This window comes from Lates calcarifer, linkage group LG18 (assembly GCF_001640805.2).
Source record: "Lates calcarifer isolate ASB-BC8 linkage group LG18, TLL_Latcal_v3, whole genome shotgun sequence".
In the NCBI taxonomy this organism is placed as follows: Eukaryota; Metazoa; Chordata; class Actinopteri; family Centropomidae; genus Lates; species Lates calcarifer.
This window is the reverse complement of record NC_066850.1, coordinates 17,261,756-17,280,764: the sequence shown is the minus strand read 5'-3', so window position 1 is coordinate 17,280,764 and position 19,009 is coordinate 17,261,756. Positions and strand designations below refer to the sequence as shown.

The 19,009-nt window shown below is 40.6% G+C and overlaps 1 protein-coding gene across 1 annotated transcript; it reads left to right on the top strand.

Annotated features, from left to right (window-relative positions):
* Positions 1-428: 428 nt before the first annotated feature.
* Positions 429-18,138, top strand: sult4a1 (sulfotransferase family 4A, member 1). Its single transcript, XM_018697188.2, has 7 exons — positions 429-801; positions 6,688-6,818; positions 8,273-8,353; positions 9,296-9,422; positions 9,559-9,653; positions 12,150-12,288; positions 15,306-18,138. Exons 1-7 carry the CDS (start codon positions 633-635, stop codon positions 15,416-15,418), a joined length of 855 nt encoding a protein of 284 aa, XP_018552704.1. The 5' UTR covers positions 429-632; the 3' UTR covers positions 15,419-18,138.
* The last annotated feature ends 871 nt before the right edge of the window (positions 18,139-19,009 follow it).

Genomic DNA, 19,009 nt, shown 5'->3' with positions numbered 1-19,009 from the left:
ACATAAAATAAAATACATATTATATATATCAGTAAGTATTATATATATTCAAGATATTGCTTGCACAAACAGACACTATAAATGCTTGACATATTCAGTGTGTGTTACATGCACTGTACTGTACGACCCTATAGGATTAGCATATGATAATTGTAATGGTATTATGCTAATTATCTATATATCATATAGACTGTAAGACACATATTGTCATATTATACCATAGAATATTATAGGCCTTTAGGGTTAATGTATTATAACAACATTATGTAAAGTGAGTAGGGTATACTGTCTGGATTATAACATGATAGTTTTTACTGGAGCGTGTAGGTCTGTGTAAAGTGGTGGGAAGCATCCATCCTCCGTGCCCGCGCGCGTCCTCTCCCGTGGTCCTGATGCTGCGTCTCGTGCGCGCGCATTACATCACTTCTCTCCCGCGTGATTGGCTGCAGGTCAACTCATCGGCTTGCCGTGCAGCATCCTCCGCGAGCCCCCCTCATCCCGAAGCGAGCGGCAGCGGTGTTTAAAAAAAAAAAAAATCCCTTCTCCGCCGTCATCGTTTATTTCTGTGAAGTGACCGTTCGCCTTCGGTGTGCGCGCTTTCTTTTTCTTGCCCTGGCGGCTCGTTTTGGACGATGGCCGAGAGCGAGGCAGACACGCCGAGCACGCCGATTGAGTTTGAGAGCAAATACTTCGAGTTTGATGGAGTGCGGCTGCCGCCCTTCTGCAGAGGGAAGATGGAGGAGATCTCCAATTTCTCCCTCAGAAGTAGCGACATTTGGATTGTCACCTACCCAAAGTCAGGTAAACAAGCCTCTGCGTCACCCCCCTGCACTGTGCTGGCTGTGTCTTCGCATTTCTGACTGGTGTACTGCTGCAGCTGCGACTGCAGGCTTCTCCTGTGATTATCAAAGTTTCACATTATAAATAAAACACACAGCGAGCCACTGTGCACATCTATGTTAGTCTGCACATGTAGACAGTCATCATTAAAGTTGCAAATCAGGTTGTGTTTCATATTTAATAGCACTGGGTGGGTCACAGCTATTGTATGTAGTATCTCTGTTTATTGCGCTAGTGCAGGAGAACTATGTTTTACTGGAGCTACTATGTCAAGATCAGATGCCAAAAAAAAAACTGAGTCAATCAAAGTAAATCGATGAATTCCCGACTGTAGCGCATCAGTTCGTCACCGCGTCTGAGCTGGCGGTCATCATCCATGACGGTGATGGAAGATAGGAAGTTAATGTTTACATCCAGCTTCGAGTGTGTTTGCGCAGCGTTGCTGCAAGGCCGGTCGCCGTGCGCCGTGGCCCCTGCTGAGCACTGGGTGGGTCCGGTCATGTGACGGCTGCACTGGGCAGCTGGAGCTCTCTGCCAGTGCACGCAGGAGGGCAGAGGGGTGTTTGTGATTATTGTCATGGGAGTCATCTTCTATTCTCTGGTTCTGCATCTCAGCAGCATGACCACACCTGTAGGCTAATGCAAAGGAATAAAGTCAAGAGGAAACCTTAACTGATGCCATTATCCCCTTATGGGATTTTTTTTTTATCATCACTTAAATTATGTTGATATATGAACATATGTCTGACAAAAATGAATACATCTCCAAAACACACACACATGTCAAATTGTGCTGGTGTGACTAGGCCTTAACAGTTTAAAGGTATTTAAAGTTATGTTGGGACAATGCCAGGAGCATAAAGAATAAAGGGGCTTAGTGAATGGATCCCTGAGTGTTGCTGCACCATACTTTAGTACGCATTCTGCTACATGATACTGTGAGAGAAAGAGCTAGAGCCAAACTCTCCCGTGTGTAACAGACCGCGCTGCCTCCGGTTCAGTTTTTGCCCTGCAAGCACAGATTTGTGCTGCATCCTCCCATTTGATCCAGACTGGCTTTGTGCTAACTGCACACAGCCGTTACTCATTTAGGGCCACTTGACCTTTAGACTAGTTGGTTGTAATTTGCACCATCCACTGATGCTTTGCCAAATCAGGTCAGCATATTCTTATTGTGATTTCATACAGAAACGCAAATAACTTTTAATTCATCTCGGGTCTGATTTTTCAGTCCCAACCCAGAGTTATAAATGATTCTGTGCATGGCAGTCAGAGTATGGTTATGTCAGCAAAGCGGCAGGTAAGACATTGCAAGGATTTGGCAACTAAAACACTTTTAAGCTGCACTGAAAAGGTATTATTTAAGCAGTGCATCAAAAGACGAACCCATGGGTAACTATCTCTAACTCAGCTCTGCAGAGCTTTTCTGCAGCAAACAGCAGACAGACGCAGTTGGAGGCCAGCTGGTGAACACAGTGGAGCATTCTGCAGCTAGATAGACAGATATTTCCCCCAGGAGCTGGTAGAGACCAAAACAGAGATAAGAGAGGCTGGATGTTGAGTTTCCATACATCAGGTAGACGCAAACACCATTTTGGAAATAGCCTAGACCAGCGTTAGCCATTCTAGCTTTAGTTTTTTCATGCACTGCATAACTGGCCAATATGAATATAATTCCTAGAGATTTTGGCCTGGTGTTTTTGCATGAAGGTTATATACATTACATCATCTGGAATAAGGTCTAAACATTTATTATTATTTCAGTATGATATTGATCATTGCAATCATCACCCCAAACCTGTACGAGTATAAAACAGTAAAACAAATCAGAACTTAATGCATTACTTAGTTTTAATAGAGTTACCCATGTTATCCAACATCAGGACCTGCATGGGTGTTTTATGAAACTGCCCAAGAGTCACGCTCTTTATCACATGTCTTACTTAATAAATAAAAGATTGACTCAGACATTTCCAGGAAATAGTGTTCCGATATCAAGGCTGCTCTTTCTGGAAACAGTGACGTCTGTTAAGGTCATCAGGGCTAAAAGTACCACACACATCAGCCCCCCCCCCCCCCCTTCTGCACAACACCTTTATAGTTATCAGGTGATAACCTTGTAAGTCCCGTTGATCTCGATGATTGACCTCTGTAGATGGAGACAAATATGTCTCCTGCTGGACACCTTTCAAAAGACATACAGAAAGAGATGCATGCCCAGCTCCTCCTCTATTCTGTTTCTCTCCCGCCCCTGCTCTGTGTTGTTATATCTGTGGTCTTCTCATGCAGAGGAGAGAGAGCACATGGCAGGCCACGTGGCTGGGATCCTGCAGAACTGCAGAGCTATTGGCTCACATGTGTCTGATTAGCCAATGGGATTAGCTTTATTTTATAAACCAAGGTGGGGGGGGGGGTGCTGGAATTGTGGGGGGCTGCTCTACGGTGCATTTATAGCTGTTTTGACATTAGCTATATGCTCTGTCATGTCTTGTTACAGGCGGTACACCTCTGCACTGCACACACACTGGTGCACATGCGCACACACACACACATACACACATGTATTAGGTGTCAGATGATGAAGGTAATGGCCATCAAATGCCTCACTAGCACCTAATTAAGACAGCTAAGATCCAAACCTTCAAACGCTGATGGAAATGCAGTTACACACTCATACGTGTCTATACACCTTACAGTTTGATGGATAGCTTGGCATGTGCATAGGTACGCTTTGTCAGTTGAATGCATGTTATATTTGGTGTGCTGCGGCAAACGCCTACACACCTAACCCAGAGTTTACTCTCCCTCCCAGAAACAGCAGATGCAGTACTTATATAGCACTTGGCTTTTTTAAATTATTATTCCCAGCAATAAGAATGTAATTAATAAGAATAAAACAAGTGATTAAAAGCATCTTTCAGCAGCACAGAGGTGTGGCGAGCGGCGAGGATGGAGAGACAGAAAGGAGACTGACAGATAGAGGGGAAGTAATCACAGTCTAACCTACTGCTAGAGCCAGACAGTTTTTATTAAGGTGACCAGGTCGAGGCCAGTGCTCACTTTGGGGGTGGCACAGAAATTGGAATCTTGGTCAGTTTTTTCTGCATGGCATGGGACTGTACAGATTTATTATGATGCTTATTAATGGTCAGACAGTGTGTGTCTGATATAACAAGTTGACAGTTTCTGAATGTGCAGACAATAAGAGAGAAACAGAGTGATTTCTTTGTTTTCTGCCAGTATTATTATCATCCAGAGTCTGGTTCTTTTGTTCCTATTCTTACTTTCATCCAATAAATTTTAGCTTCACAGTTTACACACCTCTGGCTACATGCTGCTGAGATCATACCTGCTCACCAAAGTTATGTAGAGTAAGAACAGACATTCAGGATGAGGAGTGGGAATGACAGAGGCACTATTCTCACTGTCACAAGTTAGTGCACCATCAGAATGATTTTGAAACTTTTATTTTAAGGAAAATAGTTGCATAATGTTGCTTTAGAATCACCATGGCACCCTCTGAGTGCAGCTGATTCAGACCAGCTGATTGGACCACTCTGATATCTGTGGTGTTCATCACACACTGGACTGACGTTTCTGTCAAACACAGTAGATCAATGCAGACTGATTCACAAACTTTCCTGTTTTCACTTTTTTTAGCCTCAGCCTTTCAGTACATATCATGCATGTGTCCATCAAGTACATATGTTTTAACCAATTAATGTAGCTAACCTGCAGTTAGATAGCTAAATAGCTAGCAGCCATAGCTACAGTCAGCAAAGTTACTTTTTTCTTACAAAGAATTATGATGGTAAATCTGCCCCTTTGTCACTGTGAACAGTATATGTATACTGCACTGGACTGACCACACTGGGTGTGAGGTGTACAATTGTGTCGTATGTGCTAATTTTAGAAGGGGTGTCCAAATACATATGCGCACAAGTAGTCCATCTCATTGTAAAGAGAAACTCCTCAAGAGATGATAGGTTTATAGCTGGGTTAGGGTTGTCCTGCATTCAGTGTTCTCAGATATTATTTTTGTGTGTGGCCTTTTTTTTTTTGGCTTTCATTTCAATTTACAAGCTGCAGCTGATGTTTTTTCATGTGTCAAACACAACTGAAGCCTTTCATTAATGCAGAACACATCATAACTGGTACTAATGTGATATAAAAGTTTTCTTTTAAAACAAGGAAGGTTTTTTTAGGAAAACTTCATTACATGATTTATTTGGTTTCCCAGGCAGCATGTGGCCAGCCTGAGGCCAAATCCTTCCTTTCTCTGAGCAACAGCAGTCAGACTTTTTCACATCACCGTTTGCAGCAGAACACTGGCACTGGCAGGTTGAGAGCTTAATAAAAATCCAGTTTCATCATACTCTGATGCAACCTTGAAGTGTTATCCATCATTGGTCTTAATGAAGCAGTGTCCTCCAGGCCTCAGTCTGTCATTTTGTTGTGTTATTAGGCTCTTGTTTTTCTAAAAGAAGTGCGTGGGATGTCAAATTGGACTGGTACACTCGAGGATATCTGCAAACCAAAATGAGTCACAGGGACACCACAGAGAACATTGGCATGGCAACAGTATTACGATGGGAAAGATCTTGCATTCCTTTGAATTGTCGCTTGATAAGTGTCTCTTGGTAAGAACTGCAGGTTTAGAACTGAAAGCCTGAAAAGTCAAACACTGAGTGGTCTGCTGAGTGGTCTATAGTGGAACATAGTGGTAGTGTTTTCATGGCTTGCTTGAGAACTCAATGGGCCCCTTTGTGCTTAGTCTCCAATGGCCCTTACCTGTAATTAATTTGTGGTAGTGTTTTGTGGCCCAGTTTGGTAGTATACAGTAGTATAAAGCCTGTAGTGGCTCCAGAGGAAGCTGTGTGAAACCTGATGAATGTCCTCAGGTAGTGTTACCTGTGTCAGCGTTGTTTGGGTCTGATGACCACACGTCTGAAAAGTAAAGAAATCTGGGGATGTGGAGTTCTGTTGCATCAAATTTGATCCTTTTTTTAAAACTGTCTATTGTGAGTCTGACAGTGTCTTTAAGGTGATATGCTAAATCAGTGCAGTACTATTTCTTTAACTAATGGCTAATGTGTTGCTGCAAGCACCATTTGCATTCATTTGAAGTGGTGATTGTGTCCATCTGATGAATTCACTGTTCAGTCTCCTTTTAGTTCTGATTGGTCTCTAATTAAGGAGAATATCTGCTAAGTGCTCCACAATCATCAACTAATCTCTAGCTTTGATGTTTGGTGCTGAACTCGTAGCTCGTACTGGATTTATCAAAGTTCTTGCTGAATGCAGCCACCTGCTGCTGCTACTGGAAATTAGTGCTGGTGAACACAAATTCAAAACAAAGGAAGTAACGCAGGTTAAAAGACCCCAAGGGTTGAGAGGGACTGCAGTGCTGGGTGGTAATTCTCTGTGGTTTGTCACTACAAGCAAAGTCTTTTTATATTATATATAATTATTTGATCTTTAACATAAAGATATGTGCAGATTTAACCGTAAGCTAAAAAGCAAAGTCACCCTCATACAGTTAATTACCTGTATCATTATTAACTGCACTGCAAATGGAGTTAGTTTCCTGTACTTCTAGTCTCTTCTCTTGGTAACTGCTTTCAGTCATCTCTTTCATTCACAAGGTAGGAGGTATGCTTGGCTCCTGTGCAACCACCTAAGATACCCTTTGGAACAATTACTATTGCAATATCCACAAAGGGTTTTGCTGATGCACTCTTTCAGCTAACATAGCAACAGTTAGTTTGGACTGTATACTGGTTTGTTTCCCAGTTTCCTTACTGTCCTCTGGTTCTCTCGTCTCTCCTCTCTCTCCCTTCCTCACAGGCACCAGTCTACTTCAGGAGGTTGTGTATTTAGTGAGCCAGGGAGCAGACCCAGATGAAATCGGCCTTATGAACATTGATGAACAGCTGCCTGTCTTAGAGTACCCCCAACCTGGCCTGGATATCATACAGGTACAGTACTGTGGCTGATATCAGGTTAGGTCAGTGACTGCTGGAGGCCTTTTAAATAAAGATTTGCTATCTGACAAAACACTGACTACCTCTACATTGTTGTGGGTGTACCTGTTGCTGAGTGTGACATCATTATGACTAACCAACACTGTGTTCAGGAGTGAAACATGACAGGATGCTGGTAGCTCTCTCTTATACGAGGAATGGCTATTAAATAATGAGACTGTGCTTATGAGGATAAAACCATGTGGTTCACAGTCACACTGAGTGTTAGATATTAAAGGTTGAGTGTTCACACACAACTGCTGTAAGTTTCTAATAAGTGACGTCTTTAGTTCACTGCAGCTACTGACTGAAGTGGACATGTTTTTGCTGAGGCGTCAGAAAATGATTAGATTAAAAGTTCAGCATTAACTTGAATTTTTTGGTGAAACTGAACAAAACAGCAGCTGAATCTTTTTGTACATTAACTGAAGTGTGTGGGGAACACTGCATGTCACATGCACGTGTGTTTGAATGACACAAAAGATTTAGTGAAGGCAGAGAGGACGTCCAAGACGATGAACGTTCTGGGCGCCCATGCACATCAACGACTTCTGAAAGCATCCAACAAACTGATCATGAGTGAATGAATGAATTGGTTTGCAGATAAAAGGAGTGGTTTCCATTGATAAAGAGACAGTTCTGCAAATTTTGCATGAAAATTTGAACATGACAAAAGTGTGTGCCAGAGTTGTTCCAAAACTTCTGACTCCTGATCAAAAGGAAAAGCAGTTTCTGGCCCTACCTCATACCTCATACATCAGCAGAGGCTAGGCTTGCTTGTATCCATACAGACTTTCTGTTCTTTAGCTGAAGGAAAACAGAAGAAAAACTGAACAGCAAAGTTGATTCAAAGTCTGACCTCATACCAAGCTCTCTCTTTGGTTTTTATCGTAGCTAAGTTTGGACCTGGGGACTACATATTTATAACAGACTGACTAGTACTGTAGTAAACCTAGCATGTTTCACCATTAATAAGTTGACTAGAGGGAAAAAATTATATTGCAATGTTACAATACATGGCCACTGTATGAGAAAAGGACAGAGGCACTGTCAGTGAATTCTCAAACTTTAACAAAAACTTTTCAAACACACATTATCAACACTGCAAGTCCACTTTTAGAACACAGAATCACATCTTTGATTCTGTTTGTAGGTGCCCTGGATATGGATTGCTGATATAATAGAAATTCAGCCATGTAATTTGAGATGCTCCGCTGACAGACACATAAACAGGGCAAACATATTCCTTGAGAGAAAAACGTTATCCAGAGATAAGACATGTAGGTACAGGACATGTATATGTGTGTCTTTTAGCAGATAAGATAAGACACACCTGGCAACACCAGAGAATTTCTGTAGGACTGATAAGAGAGTGGCAGGATACAGGAGTGACTTTTGTGTTTTCACAGGAGCTGACATCCCCTCGTCTGATCAAAAGCCATCTTCCCTATCGATTCCTCCCTGAGGCCATGCACAACGGAGAGGCCAAGGTCAGCACACTGAAACTGGACAATACCATGCAGTAACCAGGAACTTTTCTTTTTCTTTTTTTGCTGTTTATTTTCATTCATATTAAATTAAATTTCATAATGTTAGTTCAGGTAGAAGAGTGAAGTCACACACACTGACTTTTTTTTGCCTTTGAGTTTTAAGCTGTGATCAACAGACACAGAAACACAGTCAGTACAAACTAGCATTGATGCGGCAAAGTACCCTCATCACAATTATCCATATAAGACATGTATTGATAAATCAGTCAACTATCTCTGGAAACAGGGTGGAATTGTTGTCTGCAGAGCCCCCATTGTTAAAGCTGATTGCACATGACCATCATAACAAAATCAGCATTGAACACTCGCAAAATAAATGTAACTTGGTTCCTTAGTTGGTTTTGCATCTATCACAAAATGGAGAGATTTATCAATAGCATTTATGTGACATGACTTTAATAATTAAACCTATATATTTAACTTTAAACTATATTAACCTGTGTCTGGTGTTTATAGAATATGTAAACATACATTTTCAGGCACCACATCATTCATTTCTTTTTCCCGGGCTTCTTCAAAACACTTAGTGGAGGTAGAATTATTGAAAAACAAGCTAATAATGGCTGAACAAATTTGCAACTAAATTGTTTTCTGTTAGGAGAAGAAGAAATGACTCTCTTCACCCAGCAGCACACCCATTTAGGTTTAACATTTTGTGTGATTTGCTGAAATAATCATGTGAACACCAGCTTCCTCCATCACCCCAACCTCTTCCTTATGCTTATGTGCAGTCTCTAATAATATGCCAGTGGTTTTACAGGGCTGCATCAGACATCAGCTCCAGTAACCAAATTCTACAGGACTATATTTCAATAACAGCAGTACACAGGTCTAATATTATGTATCTGATTATAACGGGTACTGTTGTGGTTTTTCTTCCAGGTGATCTACATGGCTCGGAACCCTAAGGACCTGGTGGTGTCCTACTACCAGTTCCACCGCTCTCTCAGGACTATGAGCTACCGGGGAACCTTCCAGGAGTTCTGTCGGCGCTTCATGAATGACAAGCGTAAGTACTGACGTCACCAGAGGACTGGGACACTGTGACCTTCCATCTGATCTAGTGTATTCAACTGTTGTCCTGTTTTGTCTCTATCTACAGACTACTGTAAGTTCATCCAGCTGTATCTCTCTCTCTTTCATAGTGGGATATGGTTCCTGGTTTGAACACGTTCAGGAATTTTGGGAGCATCGTATGGACTCTAATGTCCTCTTCTTAAAATATGAAGACATGTACAAGGTAACATCAGGCATCATCATTTAGGCTCTGTCTTCTCATTCTTATCTTAACATTGTGTAACTCCAAGTCTTAACCAAGTAGTCTGGCCTCTGTAGAAGTTTGACACTCAGTCTGGTGTAATTTAGATAGGAAAAGAAAGTCAGTAAACATTTGGAGCTGCTGTACTGATATCACTGTGTTGCTCTCTGGGGGGAAGTTACTTTTTAACCTTTAGTCATACACTGAAAAGACTTTCTGAGCATGCTTCACCCTTAAACTATTTCTTTCACTAACATGTTTTTGCCAGCAAATATATTGTGTATTGCCTTGCTGACAGTGTGGTCCAGAGATGGCAATTATGTTGTTTCCTATTCCTATCACAAACTTTTCTTTTCCCAATCTAAACTGACTGATAAAGTTATATCACAGCTGTCTATATAGAAAAACAGTAGCAGCACTAATAATAATAATGATAATAATAAACATTATAAAGTGCCCTTCAAAACAAAGTTAAAGCACTTCAACATGAAAAGTAACATCTTCAAATCAGCTGTACTGCTGACTGAAGGTTAAAGGTGCTATAAGTTTTTGCTAACACTGCATTACTTATAATTATATGTTATATTATTGAGGTTCAGCATCAAACTTCATTCCTTTACTAATCTTCGTTGGTGGGAAGCAATGTTAACTCTTGCTTTGCTATCTTTATCACTCTTTTCTTTTATTGACACTAGCATGCTAACCAACTAGCCTCAGCCTGACCCATCTCGTAATACCACTTTGCGGTAGTGAGTCACTGTAGTGGGAGAGTTAGTGTTGCCTAGAGGCTGTACTCTTGTCTTGTAAGCTTGGTAAGTCAGTAACTGTTAATGCTGATGTTGCTTATGTAGCCATAGCAAAAAACGTACGTATCACACCTTTAAAGCGGTGACTAAATGCTTCAACAGCGGTTGAAGTTGGTAAAAGACTTCTCATTCATTGTCTCAGATTGTAGCAATGCATTGCTGACACACAGCATGCACAATAAAAAACTTTCAACTTCTTTTCAACCTTCTAATACTACGGAAACTCATTTTATTTTCAACCCCTGTCCCATCAGTTTTCTTCAGCTGTTGCCTATTTTGTTTAGTTCAGTTTAAACCTCTCTACCTCTTAGCATGACGTGGCAAGCAAATGTATCCTATCTTTTGCACAAACATTCCTCTGTACAAGAGACAGTCAAAGTCAAAGAAAAAGAGCAAATCAATATTTGCTCTTTGCTTTGCCAATGGTCCCTTCTTGCATTATCTGGTCTTACCAATGTTTACGAGGCTCACACGTCCTCTCCTCTGCAGATAGGTGTTTCTTAGAATAGATTTCTCAGAACTGAAGGGAGCAGACGTAATCATCATTTTCAGACTTTACTGTTCACACTGTAAAAACTAAAACTTATGTCCTTTGGGATAAATAATTACAAGTTGGTAGACCTTAGGAATTTACATTAGTGCCATTTAAAGTAAATCAATAAATAAAGCTAGTTTCTTATTTTATTGAAAGTAAGGGATTCCTGATTAAAATTCCCCAGAAATCCTTCTTTTTTCTTTTTTGAAAAACGTTACATGATGGAGGCTGTTATGTGTCTTTTTATATGCGTGTCCCTGAGGTGTCACATGGTTTTCTCTCTGATCAAAAGTAAAACAATGAACCAACCATAGTGAAGACAGTGTCTGTACCTCAGACACTTCCTGCAGCCTTCTTGTGTACGGCACTTAAATCATAGTGGTCATATTGAAGATCTCTTGACTGTTAGCAGTTCAGAAAAAGCTGTCATTAGGGATATTTAATTGCCTAAAAAGTTTGTTGCCTTACTTTTTCTTTTTTGGTGCAAAAATATTTCATTTTATAGATATGAGTAAAGAAATCTGAAACATACAGATGACTGACAAAGGAAGAACCCCAAAAATGAATGGAGAAATGATGATAGTGTCCCCATCCATAGGGCATGAGGGCTCACTGAATGGTTTGATGAGTATGAAAATGATGTGAATCATATGCTATAGCCTATGTCACCTATGGGAGATTTTGGTCTAACGTGTTAGACAGTGCTCTCCACCATCATCATCAAAACACCAAGTGACGGAACAGTGATCTTACTGAGCCTACCTTGGACATACAAAGAGAAAAGCACACAGATCTAGACACAAACACAACACACACATGTTCAAACACGCACGTATATAAACCAGGGCTGTAAACTGATAGCGTTTATGTTTAACTGTTCCTAGATGACATACAGAGATGTACATTTTGTCCTCACAGCTGTCGTCAGTTAGAGTTCCACACCTTTATGCCACATGGATTGCAGGGAACAATTTGTTCTCAACAACTGTGGGTGGATGCTGTTTGGGGAAACACATTGCCTTGCTATTATTTAAGACTGCAAGAGGAAGGCAGTTTTCTCTGTATCGGTGTGTGATTATTGCTTTCGTAGATTTCCTATTGTTCTAAATCTTCCACCTTTTCTCCTCTCCTCTCCAGGATCTGGGGACGTTGGTGGAGCAGTTAGCCCGGTTCCTGGGGGTTTCCTGTGACAAGGCTCAGCTGGAGGGCATGGTGGAGAGCTGCAACCAGCTCATCGAGCAGTGCTGCAACTCAGAGGCGCTGTCGATCTGTAGGGGTGAGTGAGATAGGAAATAGAAGAGGAAAACAGGAGACTGCTCAGTTGCTTGACCTGCTAACTCGGCACAGTTTTGAATTTCTGGGATATGTGGGTGAAAGGGGATACAGAGCCACACTGACGCCACTGAGTTCCATCTCCAAAGCATCAAATCCACCCAATGTGTCTTACAACCACACTGTCACTGCATCTAACACTCTTCTCTATTTTATTTCCTTCAATTTATAATTTTACAGTTGGTGTCCCATGATCTATTTTGACCTTTGCCCATTTTCCACTTTTTGTAAAGCATGTTGGCACAGCCTGGTTTTCTTTTAATGGGTCAGTCATCACAACAGCATTTTGTAAGGTCAGAGAGACCCACTGAACATCTAGAATTTATCGTATTACCTACAGTACCTGCTATGCAACAAGCAGTTTGGTTGATGATTTGGGTGTATTATGCTATGCTATGTTTTTATGTACAGTCTATGGCTATGCTCATGCAGTCTATGGTAATACTAGTAGCTCTAATGTGCTCACTGCGATAATGCCAACCGGGACAGGTCTTCGAGAGAAAGAACTATACACCCAGCAGAGGAAGAGAGGGAGCATTAATGTAATTAACATTTCTCTTTTAGAGCTACCTGGTTCATTTCAGTGATCTTGTGCTATCGAATGAGCCACCAGAGCTCCCCTTATTTAAAGACCAGGGACACAAAGAAAAATGATTCACAATGCATAAAGTCCAGGGATCTTTATTTTGATGCTGATTTTGATCAGCAAGAAACTATTTTTGATGGCTGCCAATGGCTCAGCCTGAAAAGCTGCGGTGCAGCATCAGCACCTCAAGAGCATCAGCACCTCAAAGAGTCTCCCTTACCTCTGGGTATCATCTAACCCTGCAGTTTTGGTGTCCAATTTTTAAGATACTAAAGCTGTGTCTGGTGCTCACAGCAATGAATAAATTCTAGATTTTCAGATATAAATCAGCAACAACTTGTCCCTGCTTCTCTGATTAGTCCACAGAACACACAGTAGTAGTTTGTACTGTGACCCATTTCTACCAAAGAAGCGCTTATAAAACCAGCAGAGCATGGATTTGGCCTGTATTCACTGGTACTCACAGGAGTACTCACAGGAACAAAAAACTCATAGACTTTAATAAGTCGTCTTTGTCATTGTAAGCACTTTTAGGCAGATGCTATTTACACACAGGTGTCAATAGTTTGGGGTGGAACAACTAATGTGATCGTTTCCTCTAGGAATTAACAATCTGTGCTTATAAACACTTTTACCAAATGACACACTTCTTAAAACAAATATTAAGTAATGAACCCATAAATTAAAGCTTTGCTGCAAGGTTACCATATTGTGTTGTACATGTGTTCTTACTCTGATAAAAGCGTTTGTTTGTAGTAGCGTTATCTTAGGTCACTGACCTGTAGTGAACAGCGTGAGTGTGGGCTTTAAGTTGAACAGGACACTGAATGGAAACTCTCCCTAATACATACTGGAAGGCAGGCCTGCTAATCCGATATATATTGAAATAGATTATACCTCACCTGCTCCCTCATACTGTATATACCATAATGAGATTATAACTAGATCAGGATTAGCAGACAGGGACAGAGAGACGAGTCTTGACAGCAGTTTCATATGATGGTATTCCCTGAAAAGCGAGAGAGGATCATGAAAAGTGACAGTATGAAATAAAAACAGTGTATTTTGACATAAATGTCTGTAATGAAATGAAGATGATATCCAGTCAAAGTCTGTTTTTATGAAATGAAATAACATTTCATCAGTTTAAGATGATTAGAGCACCACCATGTGGCTGCATGTTGTATCTACACCACAGATTGCATTTAAACCTGCAGGTCCTATCTGTTTTGCTTTAATCCTCTTTGAGTTTCATTCCCACACTTCCTTTTACATTTGTTCCCTAATTTGTTCAAATTTTTCAGTTTGGTTTATGTTGCCATTCCTATTTTGATTTGGATGTTTACTTATGGTTTCTGTCATCTGTTTATTTTATTTTTTTTCTCTTTTCCCATCTGATGTTTTTTTCCTTTTAGTGCATGGAAATCTGATCTCTGGTGTGCTGTAGGTTTAGCACACAGCTGGCAGTCAGTCTGATCTGTCTCACATGCATCACAGCAGGTGAGTCACTGCCTCATCAGGCTGCAATGTCAAGATCTGATGATTTCAGTGGAATATAAAAATTATGCACAAGAATCATCTGTCAGATGAGTAACCAGAATTCATGTGGGTTTTTCATCAGTCGTCATGCAGAAGAGCATGAATTCAGTTCTATGTTCCTGTTTGTTCTGATATCAGCCTTATTTTACTGTTTACTGACTCTCTCGATGTAGTATCATAGCTGTGTTAAGCTAGTCAAATTTAATGGTATTTTAATTTAATACACCTTCAATGAGTATGAGTATGTTTAGTAACTACTATTGCTGTTGTAAGTTGTAATAAAATGTCTAGATTGGCACTGATCTTGAGCTTGTAGATAAGCACAGGCATCCTTACTCTCATTTTAATTCTGTGGTGTTATATCATTTATTCACCTGATGATTAAACTGATGTTTTTAACTGATGAACCACTACCTAACTCGACCACCTAGCTCACCGAGGACTAAAATGACCCTGCTGTTAGATGAGGAACTGCAGATAACAGACTCAGTGGTGGTTCGTACGCAGCATCACACTTCTGTCATGTCATGCACACCTTTTGCGTGACATGCTGTAGAAAAGTATTTGCACAGTGCCAGAACAGCTTGAATGTTTGTGGTTTCTCACAGCTCAGCTTGGTGTGAGTAGCCACACTACTATCAAAAAACTGAAAGTGAAAATTAAAAAAAAGGCAATAGTTACACTTTATCAAGCTGTTAATTTATCAGGATGCTGTCTCTGTTAGCTGTTCTTAATAAGTTGAAACATCCAGATTGTGTCAAAAGGTGACTGAAAGTCTTCTTTTTTAATATTCAAAATTATAACTATCCTCCTTCTCACTGTGTATCCCCTCACAGGTCGTGTCGGTCTGTGGAAGGACATCTTCACAGTGTCAATGAATGAGAAGTTTGACGCGGTGTACAGACAGAAGATGGGCAAGTCCGACCTGACCTTTGACTTCTGCCTGTAAAGAGCGTCTCACTCTGCCCTCCCCCCATTCTGCCTCCCTCCTCTCACTGATCTACTTCAGTACTGTTGATAGGTGCACACCTCCTGCCAAAACCCACGCTCCATTCTCCATGCAGTCACTCAGTCTGAAGTCTGGGATTAAACTACAAGACTTTTGCCAGAATGCAATTTGCCTCAAGTTAACGAGTCATCAAGAATCACACCCTTGTGGGCTGACCAAAATGAATCCAGAATTATCAGGATATTATTGAAAGTTTTCAATCAATAGTTAAACCAAACTTCCATCACCCCTACCTCCACTGTATGTTCACACTGCTCTGTATGTATATATATATATATATTGACCAGGGTTGGACTGATGTAGGTTTTTGAAGGTTGATACCAATACAGTTGAGCTGAAGTACAGGTCAATGAATACACTCAAAATCCTATTATATTCCTACACTCATAACAGGGATTCAAGCTGATGTGTGTGACTGAAATACACTGTAAATCACATGTTATTGTAGCTGGACAGGGTAAGAAACAGCCAGTTCAGCCATTTGGTTTGTTTCTGTTACGGCTGTTCTTCTGCTGGGTGAAATTGCTCTGGCCATTAGGGTATGCTATGTTTTCTGATCATGTCTGAAAATGATTATATTCTATATTCTAAATGGCGACATTCAAAAAGTCTGCTGGCCATTGAGTTGAGACGTCGATAACTGTTCAAATGGAGATAACGGCACATCTCTCCTCTCAGGTGTTCATGGTGCTGTACTCGTTTGTGCAGATGAAAAGTGACAGAGGTAGCTGTGTGAAGAATAAAAAAGAGAGAGCTATAGATATGTCTCTGTTTGTCTAGTACTGCCTAGTTTCCCACTTTCATACACCTACTAATCACTCTGTGAAGTGAGCATGAAGTTACACTCCAGCATCAGAAAGTGTTGGGTGAGAGAGTTTCAGATGCTGTTTGACAATCCAACAAGCACTTCATTTGAAGCATACCAACACCTTAAGGTTTCTCTTGTTTTGGGAGAACCTATCAGAGGTTATTTCTTCTGACAACATAGTTGCCAGAGCTACAGGGACGCACAAATCACTTCACCCTAAGGTGGTGATTCTCTTAGGGTGTCATGAGATGTCCAGGCTGGCCCTCAGGAACAGTGTGAGAACTTTGGACATCCATAAGCAACTTTTTTATTGTACCTTTGCACTGATAGTTGAGGTGGTTCAGACATATGTCTATAATGGCCTTTGGGTGACTCTCTGTGAAGGTACAGCTAACTGGGAGGAGACCCAGGATGTCATGGAGGGTTTACATATCCTGTTCGGCCTGTTCCTCTTCAGGAAGTGCTTGAGGAGGTAGCCAGGGAGAGGTGTATATGGGCTAATTTGTTAGTCTGCTGCTTACATGGTAACATACTGTATGTGTCTGAGGAGTGAAGAAAAACTTTTTTGTGTTCTTTTGGGCAGTGGCTACAGGTGGTTTTGCTCTGAGTTGAGTGGAAAAGGTGCTTGGGCCATCTGGAGAACTTTTGGCCTACTCACTCTGACCAGAAGGACACTGACTGTTCAAGTTCACCCTCCAGTTACCAAAAAAAGTTTGGTTTCGTTATTATTATTATTATTATTATTATTATTATTATTATTATTGCTATCTAAGGGCAGTGGAATGGGCAATAATTTAGATTTTTATCACATCTTTAAGTTGATGTGACTAATGTGTGAAAACAGTCGCCTGTTTCCACATGAAGTAGAAATGGTCACGTAATGAATATAAGCCCAGAATCAACCCTTTCAGGTGTGTTCTGCTCTCCATTAAATTCTTATGTAAAATATCTGCCACTTTAGCTGCTGAATGCTCCCCTGTGTTCAGCTGTTTGTTACTGAGCTGTTGTGTGCAGCTGGTCAGCCATAGCTTTTTTTTTACTGAAAACAGCATCCTGCTGCTGCTAGAGATACTGTAAGATTGCACCCATCCACAGTAACAGTACAGTTGCAAGCCGGAAAACCAAAACAAATGAGCTAAAGGATGCTTAACAGCTCTGTTGAACTGAAGAGTGGGGTGGTAATTCTCTGCAGGTTAGTCACTATGGCACATATAGTCGTGTGATCCATTGTTGATGTAAAAATATTTATTAGTGCAGCTTTAAACTTAACTTTACAGTTCATTTGAAGTTGCTTAGTGATTCCTCACTGCTTAAAACAAGCTGTTTTACATACCATGCCATGTGAGTCTGACTTCAGTAGTAAGAAATATATTTTTAAATTCTAAATGTCATGTAGTCTGTCATTGCTTTGACGTGTGGTTCACAGTGCATATCAGCCACAATTATCCACATTTACCCTGCATAATTTACTCTGATGTTTGAGCTTGTCAGCTGGATAATGATACATGTACACCATCATGGGACACGGAAACTCCCTATGGGAGCCCAGACTAATGAATAAAGAGTTTTAGGGTTTGTAACTCTGTAGCTCAGACCACACACGACTATTTCTCAGAGGAAACTGGAATAAATTATTGCCTGTAAGTTTGGGATGTGCAGTATATGCTGGCTGAGAGCATGATTGAGCAGTTACAAATAGAAAACAAAATGGTGAAAGCAAATCGCAGGTTTTACAGACAACACCAATGTCAGCCTTTTATCTGTCGAGTCAATATATTGGCTATATAGTGGCTCCAAGCCAGGCAGGCCTGCAGAGAGGAAGCTTATCACGCCTACATCAACCCAGAAGCTCAGTGTCCAGTAGAGGTTGTGATCACTGTTTTTTCCCATTAATTTGGTTGCAACCAAACAAAATGTATGAGCTATATGTGTGTGTACTGTATGTGTGTGTTTGTGTTACAATGAGAAAAAGAGAGAGTCCCCCAGAGTTTCTTAGAAATCAATCTGAAGAGGTCATCAATGACTTTTAAAGCACCACCAAGTGGTACAGTCCAGGAACACACAGGATCAGACTGAAGGGCAGTGAGATGAATGGGCTGGTAGCAAAACATAGACTGGAGCAGTTTTCATTGGAACCGAATGAATCACATTAAAATTCTATAAGTAGGGAATAACGCACCAAACTCCTTAACATTTTTCTGGAGATGTAAAGTGGTATTTTGTACAAACACGGTGGTTACAATATCAGCATTTTAGAAACATTGCGGTTGTCCGGTGACTAAAATGAGCAGCTAATGCTCAATTGTGGATGTAGCTGTGTCATACACAGGTGATATACTGTATAATGTATAGTCTCCCAGGTATAAAGGCAGATTTTAGACCCTCATTTTTAATGTTGACGAACATTTAAGGTCTTTGTGGAATGAAATTCAAGACTAACAGCCTTGGCACTTTTTTTTCTTTTTAAAATTTTGTTTGTTTGAACCTTGAAAATACAATAGATTACAAAAAAAAGAGATATGATATGTACACAAAGACATTCACATATATACAGACCACACTTATACCTACATACTCAAACATGTGAATTTAAAGTAAACAAAACCCTGTGCAAGAGAGCTATGAAGCTAAAAACTTGAACAAAGACCTTGCCTAAAAACTTAAGGCAAGAAACAAACAATAACAAACAGACAACAACTGGATTGAGTTCAAATAAAAATATT

Bases quoted from the DNA above. Each gene is read 5' to 3' on its own strand.
- sult4a1 (XM_018697188.2), top strand. From the start codon at position 633: ATGGCCGAGAGCGAGGCAGACACGCCGAGCACGCCGATTGAGTTTGAG. The intron at 802-6,687 runs GTAAACAAGCCT...CCTTCCTCACAG, and splicing joins TGTCACCTACCCAAAGTCAG to GCACCAGTCTACTTCAGGAG. The intron at 9,423-9,558 runs GTAAGTACTGAC...TCTCTTTCATAG, and splicing joins GCGCTTCATGAATGACAAGC to TGGGATATGGTTCCTGGTTT.